Source organism: Vombatus ursinus, unplaced genomic scaffold, assembly GCF_900497805.2.
Source record: "Vombatus ursinus unplaced genomic scaffold, bare-nosed wombat genome assembly UNPS02014778.1, whole genome shotgun sequence".
Taxonomy (NCBI): Eukaryota; Metazoa; Chordata; class Mammalia; order Diprotodontia; family Vombatidae; genus Vombatus; species Vombatus ursinus.
This window is the reverse complement of record NW_020954556.1, coordinates 21,790,690-21,806,025: the sequence shown is the minus strand read 5'-3', so window position 1 is coordinate 21,806,025 and position 15,336 is coordinate 21,790,690. Positions and strand designations below refer to the sequence as shown.

The following is a 15,336-nucleotide window of genomic DNA, read 5'->3' as shown; positions in this document are numbered from 1 at the left end:
TCAGAGAAACAGATAACAGGTGGAAATGAACATAATATTGTCTTACACATATGCGTTTGAGTATATATGTGTATGTTTATGGATATCTATGTATATATGTGCATATATATATACATATATATCTATACATATAAAATATATCCATGTTAATTGTAGCCTTTGATGGGGGAGGGGGTGGAGGAAGGGGAAAAAATACAGTAAAAAGTGCACAGCAGACAACAAAAGGAAACATATAAGCAAAGATGGACAACTTTGAAAATAATTTGTAATATTCATTCTATAGATTCTCTTGAAATGGAAATTTATTGCTTTATATTGAATCCTCTCTTATGTTCTGCTGTGTACATGGCAATGTTTTTTTTCTTTTCTTATCTTGTATTTAAATTTAAAATAACTTTTAGAAATTAAAAATTTTAAAAAAAGAGGCAGAGAGGTAGAGAGCAAAGGGTACATGGGATGACATGGAAGTGAGCCCTGGCAGAGTATTACACTCCCTCCCTTTCACCAATCAGGTGATAAAATTGTGAACTTAGAGAAGTGAGGAGAGTTGGAACTCTCATCAGCTTACCCAGCAGCACTGTCTGCGGACACAATCAAATCAATAAATCAAGAGCTGAGAGATATAGAACCAATTAGACGCACTAAAGAAAGGCAGATTCGAGACTCTACAGAGCATCAACTCTCAGACTCAAGAGAGGAACATCTAAGGGGAACTTCATGAGGATTCCACAAAGGGAGAAAAGGATTTCCAGTGATCAGGATGTGTGATTTTACCCTTTGGCCATGTAAGCTAAGTCTTAACCCGCTTTTCCCAGGGACCTTGTGTGTGAAAGAAGAGAGTGTGCCCCAGTTTAACGGGACATTTCTGTTACAATTGTTGTTGCTATACATATTCAGTAAATATCTCTTTCTAAAAACTAATTAAGTCTGGCTGGCTAATTGATACTCACTGGGGAGTCCATCAGTTGGGGCAGCTTGTGAGCAACACTACTAGAAAAACTTCAGCTCATCAAGGTTGCCCCTAGAAACCTGAAGGAAGAAATAATCATTGCTCTCTGGTAAGCCAACCTTTGAGGCCAATGGGGCTGAGCCTTGAGGGGTTCTGACACGTGGGAAAACTGCAGTTGTTGTTGTTGAAGCATTAAAAGCAAAGGCTACTGCTTAACAGTGGCTGAAAATAAGCCTCCTCTACTTAAAAACTGTGGCTACCTTCATTCCAGCTCAACACTAATGAGCTATACTAAATAAAACTGATTATTTGGAGAACTGAAGCACCTCCTACTCAGGAAAAAAAAAATTACTATTTTTGATGGTGTTTTCTCCTAATGTTACACAGTTTATCGTAGGCATAAGTTACATGCAGACCATACCAAACCTCCTCTGAATTTCCTGGGATCACTGTTATGAAAACTGATGATTGCTCTATAATAAAATGATGGGAGGGATTGTGGGACAGAAGACCTGTCCTGGAGTCAGGAGGACATGCCTTGAGTCCTGTCCCTGACACATACTGGCTGGCTGTGTAAGCTTGGTAAAATCACTAACCCTTAGGGTCCCAGGCAGGGCTCTTAAGGTTCAGAAGTTACTCTGAAGGTGCTGATCTGTGCTGGTGGTGAGAGTTTTTCCCCAGGAGCTAAAAAAAAAGGCAGAGAATGGTTTCCCCTGACATTGAGTAGCTATAGGATACCATGCTTTTTTTGAAGTCTTGTATTACTTTTTAAATCTTTTTCTGTCTCCGAGTAGCATTTCTCACTGCTTGCTCCTGCCAGCATATCTGGTAACCACCGCATATCTGGTAACTACCCTTTGCCCCTTACTATTATTAGGCTGACACTCAGGATCATAAAGTCTCTTTATATTTTAGATACTAGAACTTTATTAACATATAAAAAAGCTTGCCAAAAATCAACAGACTTCCCAAGCCCCACAATCTTGTACATCTCCAATAACCATAAATGATCATAATAAACAATGAAAAAGTCTTACAAACATAATTGAACTTATTATCTTTCAAGAATAAGAGTAATTTTATTAAATTGTGAAAAGTGATTTTTGCAAATTCTAATATTTTATAGTATATTTTATGAGCAGTATTGGTGAGTAAAAAATTATTAGACTATTGTAGGTTTTTATAAATAAAATAAATACCAAATAATATCCTGCAAAGAAATTGACAATGAAATGCCACAGAGTGAATATGTTTACTAAGGTTAATTCATGGTAATTTTCAACGCAAACTCTTTTAAACAGAAGAAATGATTTCTACTATAATAATGTATGCATCACAAGGAAATAAAGTTGTCAAAGAAAACCTTGGAACTTTGGAAACGTAGAACACATTTAACAGAGGCAAAGTTATAAAAAATAGAGATGTTTGTTGGAAATTTAAAAAATACACTGCTTTGCTCTAGAAGCAACTCATCTGTAGAGCCCCACCACTCCCATGCTCTGCAAAAGGCAAGTCAACACTCAGTCAGATGAAGAGAGCATAACCCTTTGCATTCCATATGCCCAACCCCCAGGCCATATTTCATGTTTGTTTATATTTTCTGTACCAGCCAACCTCAGCTTTGTTCAATGAGTGTCAGTGGACGACAACAGAACTGTCATCCTTTTACAAAGACACCTTAAACTCTAAGCTGTTTCCCTGGGAAGTTCCAAGATCCAAAGTTCTTAGGTCAAACTTTATTGAGCTTTGTAACAATCAGCACTCTCACTGTCTGATCAAATGCACTGCAGACAGAGAGACCCCTCTTGTCTGGGCTCCAATCCAGGCTGGAAATGGGCTGTGTTGACAGGGTTACATTCTGGAGTAGACTTACAGAACCTGCTACTCCCATCTCCACTCCCTCAGAATCTTTCTTGGAACGCTGAGCAGGGTATTGACTGAAAAGAAAACCAAAGTGATAAAGAATAAGAACCTAAAAACAAGCTGGGTTCAGTAACTGCATCTGCACACAAAGTAAAACAGAGCACTAATACAATCCCTTGACATATTCACTTCAAGAAACTTTGGTGTCTAGAAGCACGTAAGGAAAGTCCCCGACCTCTACGTCTGTCGAAAGAGATTTTAATAAAACATGCTGATCCTTCAAATGTATGTCTTACTCTGACTGTTAGCTACAGGCTATTTCTGTACACTACATAGAAGGATGTAATTCTGAAATATAGAATTGACACAATCACTGAGGCTGGCCTTAACACCCTGCAAACTGAGAACTGATTCCTATCAGCTTCCAACTACATAAACCTGATGTGGATACCTCTGGACTACTTTCTGCTATTCCTTTAGTTTGTGATGGCTCTCGAGACCCAAATTCAATTTCTTTGTGTAACTGTTAACAATTTCCAGGGGTATGAACTTAGTTTACTCCTAGGTTAAAATTCTGAAAAGATTATAAAGGCATTTTGTTTGTTTTTACAGATGAAAACATGAATCAACAAAGTAGAGAATGAGGCTTAATAACTTCTAATACCTGATATTGAGAAAAAAAATAGCTTAGGGTGTTCAAAATTATTATCCAATACCAATTTATTAATCTTTGGATCTTTTAAAGGGGTGCATCCACTATGATTTTGTTTCACAGAGGCTAATGGAGGCAGAATGGTAAAGGGGCACATAGCAAATCAAAAATGGAGCAAGGAGAGGGAAATAACTTCAATGCTCTGTCTGTTAGACCCAACTACTTCTCATTTTAATTAAAAGGAATAAAACACTCAGATGAACAAACCGTTTAAGTGGAATGTCCTTTGCTTACATGTCTATTGGCAAGAGCTGCAGCTGTTAAGTATTTAAAAGATTACGTAAAAATGAAAAAAAAAACCCTTCTCCGTTATCCATTAAAATTTTTATGTGCCTCATTAATTTTAATCCATTCTCATCAGTTAGACATCAATAGTCAAGGACAAATAAGCTCAGTGTATTGGGGAACATAATTTGGGGCCCAAGCCTCCACAGTTCTGTTCTCTACATAGAAATGAATAAATGGTGATGGATTCAAACTTGAAGTCATTAAATAGAGAAGAATCTGTCAGGAAATACCTTTTAAGTTACATCAAACATTCAGGTATCAAAGATTTTCATGTCTCTAGCAATCATCTCAGAATGTATGTATAAATATATGTTTACAAATACATTTTATATAACACATATACAACACAACATATGTGTATATGTACTTATGATATATATGTATATTGTTGTGTGTATATGGACACACATAAACATAGTATAAGAGGCAGTAAGACACAGGTAAAAGACATGCCTCTGATGCCTGCTAGCTATGATCATACCCAAATCACCTAACCTCTCAGTGGCCCAAGCAATGACGACAATGAGTTACAAAGAAGCTGCACATCTCTGAGCCTCAGTTTCTTCATTTGTAAAATAAGGGAGTTATATTAGATGGTCTTTTAAGGTTGCTTCCAGTTCTAAATCTAGGATCCCAAGATCTAAATCAATGGAAAGTTTTTCTATACCAAGAGTACTCAACAATAATAAAATCAGTCAGGACCAATATATAAACATACAATATCTAATACACACATGAATATATTTAGATATGCTGAAAATATCTACCACTGATTGTAAGGGTCCTGTGACTTCTGACCCAGGTATACGAATAGGGAATAGGGAAGCGCTTGGAAGATGTTGTTAAGGATGCCACAATGACTGATCTTATAACACAACATCATTACTACCCAGCAATTGCTCAAACCTCTATGCTTAAGACCTGAGCTTAAGGATTTGGCCCAGGGACACACATAACCCACAGACACATAAACAAAGACATACAATGAAAGCTACCCAGGTAACCAGACTCTCCAGAGACGCATAGCTTGGCTACAATGAAGTCTTCCCAGTAGTCCTACTGTCCCTCTTTCTAACACAGTCTGATTTACAGCCCCAGTATACATATACATATGGTATTGTTAGCTTAGCTTCTTCTACATCTAATCAAGTGCAGTTCATACTTTTAAACCCAATTGTCATTTCCCAAGCATTTCTGAGGCTATCTCAATACTTACAACCTTCAGCAACTATAATTTCAATTTTAGGGAAAAACTACGTGGCTTTCAGATTTATTCTTTTATGTAAATAAGGAAGGCTGGTTTAAGGAACATTAGCTCAGAGGCCTGGCCTCTCCTCTCCCGAATGAATTCCTGACTTTTCTATCCCTCTGCTTCACCTTTATTCCTCCCTCTCCTTCCTTTTATGAGCCATCTAGTCTGGCTCATACACTTAGCAAAGGAAAGACAGAGCTGACCCCAATCAGTGAGAGAAGACATGGGATGAAGGACCAAAAAGGAGGGCAGTTCAGCAAATACTAGTAGTACTTTTTAATAAATCTGCCCATCATTTAGCAAGCACATCTAAAGCTTTCTGTTTGAGCTTTCAACCTACAGCAACTGCAGTTCTCAACTATGGGAAAAAATGAATTTGCTTCTAAATCTATTCTTCTGGCTAAGTGATTCAGAAGCAACTTTAGTTTTATTTCTATTCCTGCCTAACCTTGATTACTCTGACAAGTACTTTCCAGCTGCTATGCTGTTTTTCACAACTACCTTTAGCTTCTTATACTTCCCAATCAAACCTTATTTTTGAAATACCTGTCATTTCTCATTAAATTGTCAAGTTTTCTTTTCTTTTTTTTCCTGTGTCAAATTTTGGAAAAAAGATTTTTCTTCTTCCAAGTTTATTCTGCTTAGCTAAGGGCATCAAAAGCAGTTTAAACTTTTTGTTCTTATGAGGACACTGACATTAAGAGTTGATTAGTCTGATTACTAGGCTGAAGAATTAAATTGACGAGAATAAAAATGCCATTTTCTATGATCGTATATCCTTAAAGTCTCCCCATTTGGAACATTCAACTTTTATCTTTCTTGTTGTAATAAAAAACAAACAAAAAACCATCCAACAATGGTGATTATTAGATTATGGGAAAAAAAATTGTTCCTGTGCCATCTGAGTGTAGGTGGTACATAATCTGATCAAACATAATGCTCTTATTTGCAATATTCTTTCAGTCCTTGTGGGGAAAGCAATCTTTGTGAATGTAAAATGAATAAAAACATCTGTAAATGAAATGTAAGGACAGTAGCACTTACATAGCAAAAGGAAATTTCAAATTATGTCAAAAGTGACTATGTTTAATGAACAAATACAAAAAAACTCAATCTGTTTTTATTTAATGTTCACTGGCAATTTAAAACAAACAAACAAACAACAACAAAAGCTTATATTCAGTAATCACAAACCAATCAGAAGAAATCACATGCATTAAAAGAAGACTTACTACTTCCACAGATGAAGGCCTCCCGCACCTCCAGCAGTCATAAAGATCTCTCTGTTCTGGGGCAGGTGTCGGATTTGCCACACAGTAGATTTATGAGCCTAAAAAGGATCAGTCATACTACTAATTACAAATTAAAGTGATGAATAAGAACACACTTAAGAAAGGAATTCAGCAAATACAGATTTTCATAAATTGAAACTGGTCAGTTTTTATGAATATAATTAAGTTGCTTTACTCTTTATAATGTCTATTAGAGGTTTGGTAAAACTTTTTAATCATATCCTTTAAAAAAAACCCATCAAGAAAATAGGAAAATGAAGTAGCAATCACATGATACAATGAAAGGAAAGTCTAATTTTGAGTTGGAGGATTCTCTGTGACTCTGGGAAAGTTATTTAACCTTTCTGGTCTCCAATTTTCTTTTTTTTCCTTCTTTTCTTTCTTTTTTTTTTGGAGGCAATTGGGGATAAGTAACTTGCCCAGCGTGACATAGCTAGTACATATCTAAGGCTGGATTTGAACTCAGGTCCTCCTGACTTCAGGCTTGGTGCTCTCTCCACTGTGCACCTAGCTGCCCTGGTCCCCAATTTTCTAATATGTAAAATGAAGGAGTTGTAACAGATCATCTCTGAAGACCCTTTGCCCCTAAATCTATGATCATCTGATAACTAGAAATACTGTGGAATCCTGTTTATAACACTGCTATCAGGACACAGGACCAACACAGGTTATACTAGTACAGTTACAACTCAGGAGACATGATTTCAATTACTCAATTCCTCAGTCCATGTAATAATGAATTGCATTATAATAGGATTCTATTATTTTTAGGAGGGAAGTTCAAGGACATTTTAGAAAGAGAAAGATGCTATGATACTAAATGTCCTTTTCCACTTTTCCACAGTACAATGTAATTCACTTCGCTTTAAATGGATTTAAAAATTTGCCTATTCAATTAAATTTTTATTGCTAGAAGCCATGAGTTTTTAATTGCTATTGGGGGGAAAATTCACTAATACCAAAGGACTTGAAAAGTAGTAACTTGCTATTTACTACTCATGTAGGCATTTTCAGTCAACATAAAACAGAGGATCTTACACTGATAAACAAGCTATATAACAATAGATACACTCTAAACTAGCTTTCTTAAGCCACAGCAAATATTTGCTTTTCCTTTAGCTAATGGTTGTTATTGTATCATATTACTTAAGCCCAAGTTCTTTCTTCCAAGAACCATCAGAATAACATCGATTGAAAATGTTTTCGACCATTTGCCATTTCTTTTCTTTCCTTTTTTTTTTTTTTTTTTTTTGGTGAGGCAATCAGGGTTAAGTGACTGCCTAGGGTCACACAGGCAGTAGGTATCATGTGTGCCTGAGGCTGCATTTGAACTCAGGTCCTCCTGACTTCAGGGCCAGTGCTCTATCCACTGCGCCACCTAGCTGCCTCACCACTCGCCATTGCTTGCTGCTGAGTGTCCATCATAATTTTCTTTTGTTAACACGGCCATTTCTTTTCTGAGTTCATTTTGTGCACCTGTAAAAATGCTTTGGTGGTTCTTCTCCAAGCCTTCCATATTCTTTAAGAATTGTTCATACAACTGTTTAATTGTCTTAGTCTATGGCTCTGAACTATTCTGGCTTATTGAAAAACCTTTTGCTGTTGTTCAAACATGTTAACTAGTTGTTTCTTCCCCCTGTTCTTCAGCTTTCTGAACATCCATATCCCACCGCAAAAATAATGTTAAGAAATCATATTCATGGTTGAGTTTTTGCTTCTGTTCTTGCTGTGTTTTCCAAATATGCTCCATTTTCTGATTACCGGTTTTAAAAGAAGCCTTAGTACACACTTCTGGGGGCAGCTAGTTGGCGCAGTAGATAGAGCACAGGACCTGAGTTCAAATATGGCCTTAGACACTTGACACTTACTAGTTGTGTGACCCTGGACAGGTCATTTAACCCCAACTGCCTAGCCAAACAAACAAACCCATACTCCTAATCTTTTCCTCTTTGCAAGAAAAGCACTGTTAATATCAGCTCCAAATCTTTCCAACATATTCTGTACTTCACCCCCCCCCCATATCTTCTTCAACTGCTCCATGAGTAATGACCGTAGGTCTTTTCTCCCCATGCCTTTTAATTACTGTAGTCTTTCCTTCCCTAGCATCTTCCTCAGAGCCACTGAGATCTTTTTTTGTCTTCTTTGTCAAGTCATAAGCTCAGCTCACCTGAGCTTCCATTGCTAGTTTCCCAGATTTTCCTGGGAAATGTTTTCTTTCTGAAGATGCCATAATGAGGCAGTTTCTTACTGCTATTTCCAATTACAAAGACAATGTGAGTTCCGGCAGGTCAACTGGGAGCTTTTCTTTGCATTCCCAGCAGCTCAGTCACGCCAGGGGGATTGGCGGGGATGGGATGTGTTCCCTCAGTCCTTCTCTGGACTCAGCTAATCCCTTGGAAGGGCAGTGGCCTCTTACTCAGGACCCCAGCTGTGCCTCAGGCCTTGGGAGCTAAGAGAAGGATGATCAGGATGGTGAAAGATGACAGAACTACCACCACACTGAAAATTTTTAAAAGGATGTTTAGCTTAATGATATAACGAATTCACAAAATGACACATTTTAGATGGGCAATCTTGACTAGAAAAAACTGCAAGATTTGGAATCCAAAGAATGAAGGCGCTCCACTTTCAAAGATGACAGACTGAGAGATGGAAAAGGTCAGCATGGTCATCTGCTGAGGGCAGCCCCTCATTTCTGGGAAAACTGAGGCCCAGACAGGATGAATGACTTCCACAGAGTCATACAGGCTATAAAATGGCAAAGCCAGTATTTGAATCCAGGTCCCCTGAATCTGAAAAGATACGGGTTCAACATTGTCTGTAAGTAATTTTCTCACTCCCAGATTCTTTACCTATAAAACAAGGATAATAACATTTTTAGTAGCTCTCTGACAGGGTTGCTATGAGGAAAGAAAAGTCTGTGAAAACTGTAAAGCACTACAGAATCGAGCTATATTATCACTGCTACATTAAAACATTTCCCTTACCTGTTACAATAAATACCCCAAAAAAAGGAACAACTTCTTTTTGGCAAAAAGTAGACAGAGTGGATTTTAATCTTAAATTATCTTGCTTTGTCATCATTTTAATACCAGATGACTTGTCTAAACTCTAAAATGAAAAACACAATGATTTATAGGATGGTACTAAGGATTAATAAACTCTCTTTGGTTATAACAATAAGAAAGGCAGGGGCAGCTAGCTGGTGCAGTGGATAGAGCTCTGACCTTGGAGTCAGGAGGACCTGATTTCAAATCTGGCCTCAGATACTTGACACTTACTAGCTGTGTGACCCTGGGCAAGTCACTTAACCCCAATTGCCTCACAAAAAAAAAAACACAATAAGAAAGGCAAAAAACTGGTCAATGAACAGAACATTATCAGTTTTTAACACCTTTGCAAATACCCTAAATCAATCCTAACTTTCCTAATGCTGTTGAGGGCACCACCATCCACCCAGTCACAAACCTAGGTTGTCGTCTTTGACCCTTCACTCTCTCTCACCTCCTATATCCATGTTTTTTGTACCAGATAAGTGTTTAAAGATTATACCTGAATGTGAGAAATCTACTTGCCCACATGCTATTTGTAAAGCATTAAAACATCTTTTAACATAAAGTCCTGGAAGAAATTTCAGAGCCCAACTGAGAAGCTATCTTCTTCTCTCAAAATAAAAGAATCATATTTAACAAAGACATTTACTTTATACTCTACCTTTTCTGAAACAGAGGCAAACCCTTTGGTTGGATGCTGAGTTCTCATGTCAAAAACATGGAACTTTCCTTCTAATGATGTAGCTACTAGTTTATTCATACTGATGTCTTTCCTGTCAAACTCCATACTACAAACCTAAAAATCAAGAGTACAAACATTCATGAGGATGTCATCATTAATAATTGATTAACTTTCTTGAACTGAATAAAGCTGCCTCAAAGTTAGGAGCCAACAAGAAAAAATGCAAAGTATCCACTTTATTTTTTGAACTAGTACATAAGGCTCTTTTCCTTACAATAAATTTTTTTTCTTGGATGAACTATAACATTTTTGGTGCTACATTCTACGGACACAGATGAAAAGCAGCATCTTTATTTGTACAGTAAATGAACTTTGGAAAAGTATAAACAGAACATTCTCCACTGAAGGCATATAATTCTGGGACTTCAGGGGTAAGTTTGGGTTATCCATATTTAAGGCTTAGGAAAAGGACCTTTTTGTGTCCATCATGTGTTCACGTGTGCCCCTTTCCAACTCAATGGTAAAAAGATGATTGTAAAAAGGTTCAGTGAAATGACCAAGAGTAAGAATATACATTACCCCATTTTTAATATTTGTTTCCCATCTTAACGACATATTTTTTAGATCAAATAGTTTTACATCCCCATTGTCATAGCCAGCACATACAACACGTTCCTCTTGATTGTAAGCATTGCCTGGAAACAGACATACGACATTCCAATTTAAAATCATTAGTTTACTAAAAAAAAAAATGCTCCCACAAATTGCCCTGTTACTATGGAACTGAATGTATGACCTACACAGACACATATAAAAACATAAACCCACAGAATCCCATTTTAACGAGTTAGAAAGATCATCAAAATGGATAAATTGCATACAACATTAATGGCAAGTTTTAGACTATGTGGTATTATTTATTATGTTTTACTTATTATGTTTTACTAAAGCAAATGTCAGGCATTTGCAAAGCATAACAACCATTTTTCTGGTTCCATTTCCATGGAGACTGAGAGGACAGATACTACAGGGCCTGTATTGATCCTTTTGGCAACAGGTATGTTTCAATGTCTATCACATTTGACTAAAACTTTTTCATAATTTTTTCTTCAAAATGCTATTTGTAATTTGAGGGTTTTTTTTAAAGGGGAGGGAGAAGGGAAAGAATGCAAAGCATGCTCCCAGCTTCCAGTCTCTGAATTAGACCTAACAGTAACTGTAGACAAATGATGAAATATTCTGGATTGTGCTCTGAATGACCATACATAAAGTATTCTGGTCAGATCACATAGTAATACACAGTGTTTGACAGATGCCTGGAGTTTGGAATCCTATTCAAGAAACATCAAATCCTTGAACCAGTTTCTCAGTAAGAAATATGTGATGAAGTCAAGGATTCCTTGCAAGGAATTCCTTGGATACCTGTTTACCCAACACAAGCTGCAAAAATCAAGACTCTTCCCGTCAAACCAAAACATTTGGTCACTGTATCCAAAAGTCAAAGGCCTCAAAGCCCTTGTTACTGTTACTCCCACCTACTGCTTCCTGTCTAAGAATTCATAGCCAATGTCAACACAACAGGGAACATTTATTTATTATAAAAGCCTCCTCCAAAAATTCTTGTTTTTAACATTTCACAAGCCTAACTTTTATTAGGAATACTTATCCTTGTGCAGGTATTGAAATACCTGCAGGTACTACATATAAATACTGGACCAAAAGGATATCTTCATTAAAAAAGATCTAGGACTACTAAGTGGTGATCTTATGAATATGTGTTATAACAGATTTCTCTTTCAGTTAAACTTACTGTATTCACATCCTCAAAGCAAGGTTAATATGCATTGTGGGCTGGGACACAAAGAATCACTGTATTCACAATACTGTTACTGTATTAAGCCTTTATTCCACCTAAGTTGAAGAAGTTCTGTGCAATGCACTATAAGGAAGAACATGTTTTTAATAAAGGGGAAAAAAATCCAGAGCTTGTAATGTTTACACGGTCATACATTTGGAGCTAGAAGGGACCTCGGAGACTACCGCGTCATATTTATTCTCATCACATCAACATATCACTTGGTCTTTAACTTAACACATTTAAACTTAACCTATTGTGAGTAAAATGCTGTAAAGTTTGCATTCCTCAGATTTGTAGTGATTTACAGTATTTTTTTTGTATGACTTGATAGCTCTGAAAACTGGCTGTTCATAATCTTTGACAATTCATCAATTGGGGAATGGCTCTTATTTATAAATTTTGGCCTCATATATTTGAGAAACAAGACATTTAACAGAGGAACTTGCAATAAAATTTTCCCCCCAGTTTCCTGCTTTCCTTCTAATTTTGACTACATTAGTTTTGTTTATGTGAAAATTTAAAATGTCATTTAATTAAAATGACCCATTTGACTTTAATTTTTAAAATTTATTTAATTTTTATTTTTAATTAATTTTTAGTTTTTGACATTCATTACCACAAGATTTTGAGTTCCAAATTTTCTCCCCATCTTGCCCCTCCACCTACCCCAAGACGGCATGCATTCTGAATACCCCTCCTTTCCCTAATCTGCCCTCCCTTCTATCGCTCCTTCTTTCTCTTATTCCCTTCCCCTTCTATTTTCCTGTAGGGCAGGATAAAGATTTCTATACCTCACTGACTGTGTATCTTATTTCCCAGTTGCAAGTAAAAACAATTTTTAACATTTGCTTTTAAAGCTTTGGGTTCCACATTCTCTCCCTTCCTCCCTCCCCACCCACCCTCATTGAGATGGCAAGCAACTCGAGACAGGTTATACATGTGTAGTCATGCAAAACACTTCCATAGTAGTCATGTGAAAAACTGACTATATTTCCCTTCATCCTATCCCACCCCCAGTTTATTCTATTCTCTCTTTTGACCTTGTCCCTCCTCAGAAGTGTTTGCTTCTAATTACCCCCTCCCCCAATCTGCCCTCCCGTCTATCATTCCGCCCCCTCCCTTTCTTATCCCCTTCTCCTCTATTTTTCTGTAGGGTAAGATAGATTTGCATACCCAATTGAGTGTGTATGTTATTCCCTCCTTAAGTCAAATCCTATGAGAATAAGATTCACTCATTCCTTCTCACCTTCTCCCACTTCCCCTCCACTGTAAAAGATTTTTCTTGTCTGTTTTATGTGAGATGATTTGCGCCATTCTAGCTCTCCCAGTATAATCTTCTCTCACTCCTTAATTTTATTTTTTATATAACACCCCTTCATCTTCAACTTATCCTGTGCCCTCTATCTATCTATACATATTTTTATTTTCCTCCAACTACCCTTATACTGACAAAAGTCTCATGAGTTACAAGTAACATCTTTCCATGTAGGAACGTAAACAGTTCAACTTTAATAAGTCCCTTAAGATCTCCCTTTCCTGTTTTCTTTTTCATGCTTCTCTTGAGTCTTGTATTTGAAAGTCAAATTTTCTATTCAGCTCTGGTCTTTTCAGCAAGAATGCTTGAAAGTCCTCTATTTCACTGAATTTTTTTCCCCTGAAGGATTATACTCAGGAAGCAGAGCCAAGATAGCGGAGGGAAAGCAGTGACTTGCTAGAGCTCTCCCCCAAACCCCTCCAAATACCTGTAAAAAATGGCTCTAAACAAATTCTAAAGCAGCAGAACCCAAAGAAAGACACAGCAAAACAAATTTCCTGCCCAAGACAACCTGGATGGTTGAGCAGAAAGGTGTATCGTGCCAGGTCAGGAGAGGAGCGCAGTTTGGCGTGGGCATGCAGGCTGCAGTAAACCTGGGGCAGGCCTCAGAGGACTGAATCACAGGCAGCTGTGGTGGTTTCCAGACCTCTCAACCCACGAACGCCAAAGATAACTTAGAAGGTCAGTGGGAAAAGTCTATTTCTGTGGTGAGAGAGAAACTAGGTCTCAGTCCCAGTTTCTAAGTTCGGCCTGGGGCGGCAGCTGCCTCCTGAGCTTCCGGCCCACATACTGAGGGGGAATCAAGTGGCGGATCAGAGGGGGATTGCAGGGATCTCTTTGCCAGTGCTGAGGCAGGAATCTCTTGCTTTGCCCATGCTTGAATCTGGGTCACAGTTTTGAGGGGTGGTCCTGGGGCGAGGAGGAGCAGTGCTGGTGTAGTGGAGTTTGTAATGGTGGTGGGGAAGAAATCCTCTTCACACTTCCAAGACAGAAAAGAAGGCTTGTGGTCACTCATAGACCACAGCACAGGCCAGGAAAGGAGTAAACACCTCACCCCTTATCATACCACCTTGGAAGAACTGAAAATTTACAGGTCCCTAGAAATATCTCTGAAAACAGCTGCATAAAACCCCTGAAGCTTGGGACAATACATTCTTCACATTGGAAGCAGACCTCTACCTTCCTAAGAGTTTATAACTCAAGTAATTGGCTGGGATCATGAGCAAACCTTGCAAGAAGTGTCAGACCACAGAATCTTTTTTTGGTAACAAAGAAGATCAAAACATACAACCAAAAGAAGACAACAAAGTCAAAGCTCCTACATTCAAATCCTCCAAGAAAAATATGAATCAGTCCGAGGCCTTGGAAGAGCTCAAAAAGGATTTTGAGAAGCAAGTAAGAGAAGTAGAGGAAAAACTGGAAGAGAAATGAGAGTGATGCATGAAAATCATGAAAAACAAGTCAACAACCCCAAAAAATACTGAAGAAAATAACACCTTAAAAAACAGCCTAACCCAAATGGTAAAAGAGTTCCAAAAAGCCAATGAGGAGAAGAATGCTTTCAAAAGCAAAATTGGCCCAATGGAAAAGGAAGTCCAAAAGCTTACTGAAGAAAATCCTTAAAAATTAGAATACAGCAATTAGAAGCTAGGGACTTCATGAGAAATCAAGACACTGTAAAATAAATCCAAAAGAATGAAAAATTAGAAAATAATGTGAAATATCTCATTGGAAAAACAACTGACCTGGAAAATAGATCCAGGAGAGAGAATTTAAAAATTATTGGACTATCTGAAAGCCATGATCAAAAAAAGAGCCTAGACATCATCTTCCAAGAAATTATCAAGGAAAACTGCCCTGATATTTTAGAACCAGAAGGCAAAATAGAAATTGAAAGAATCCACCGATCTCCTCCTGAAAGAGATCTCCAAAGGAAAACTCGTAGGAATATTATAGCCAAATTCCAGAGTTCCCAGGTCAAGGAGAAAATATTACAAGCAGCCAGAAAGAAACAATTCAAGTAGTGTGGAAACACAATCAGGATAACACAAGATTTAGCGCTTTTACATTAA

At 37.5% G+C, this 15,336-nt stretch overlaps 1 protein-coding gene across 1 annotated transcript in view; it reads right to left on the bottom strand.

The window, feature by feature from the left end:
- Positions 1-371: 371 nt before the first annotated feature.
- Positions 372-15,336, bottom strand: part of WDR92 (WD repeat domain 92) — a 43,714-nt gene continuing 28,749 nt past the window's right edge. Inside the window, exons 5-8 of the mRNA XM_027865609.1 lie at positions 10,671-10,786; positions 10,071-10,205; positions 6,297-6,394; positions 372-2,886 (exon numbers count right to left, since the gene is read on the bottom strand). Coding sequence (XP_027721410.1) covers positions 2,679-2,886; positions 6,297-6,394; positions 10,071-10,205; positions 10,671-10,786 — 557 coding nt within the window. The 3' untranslated portion in view covers positions 372-2,678. The remainder of the gene's footprint in view (positions 2,887-6,296; positions 6,395-10,070; positions 10,206-10,670; positions 10,787-15,336) is intronic.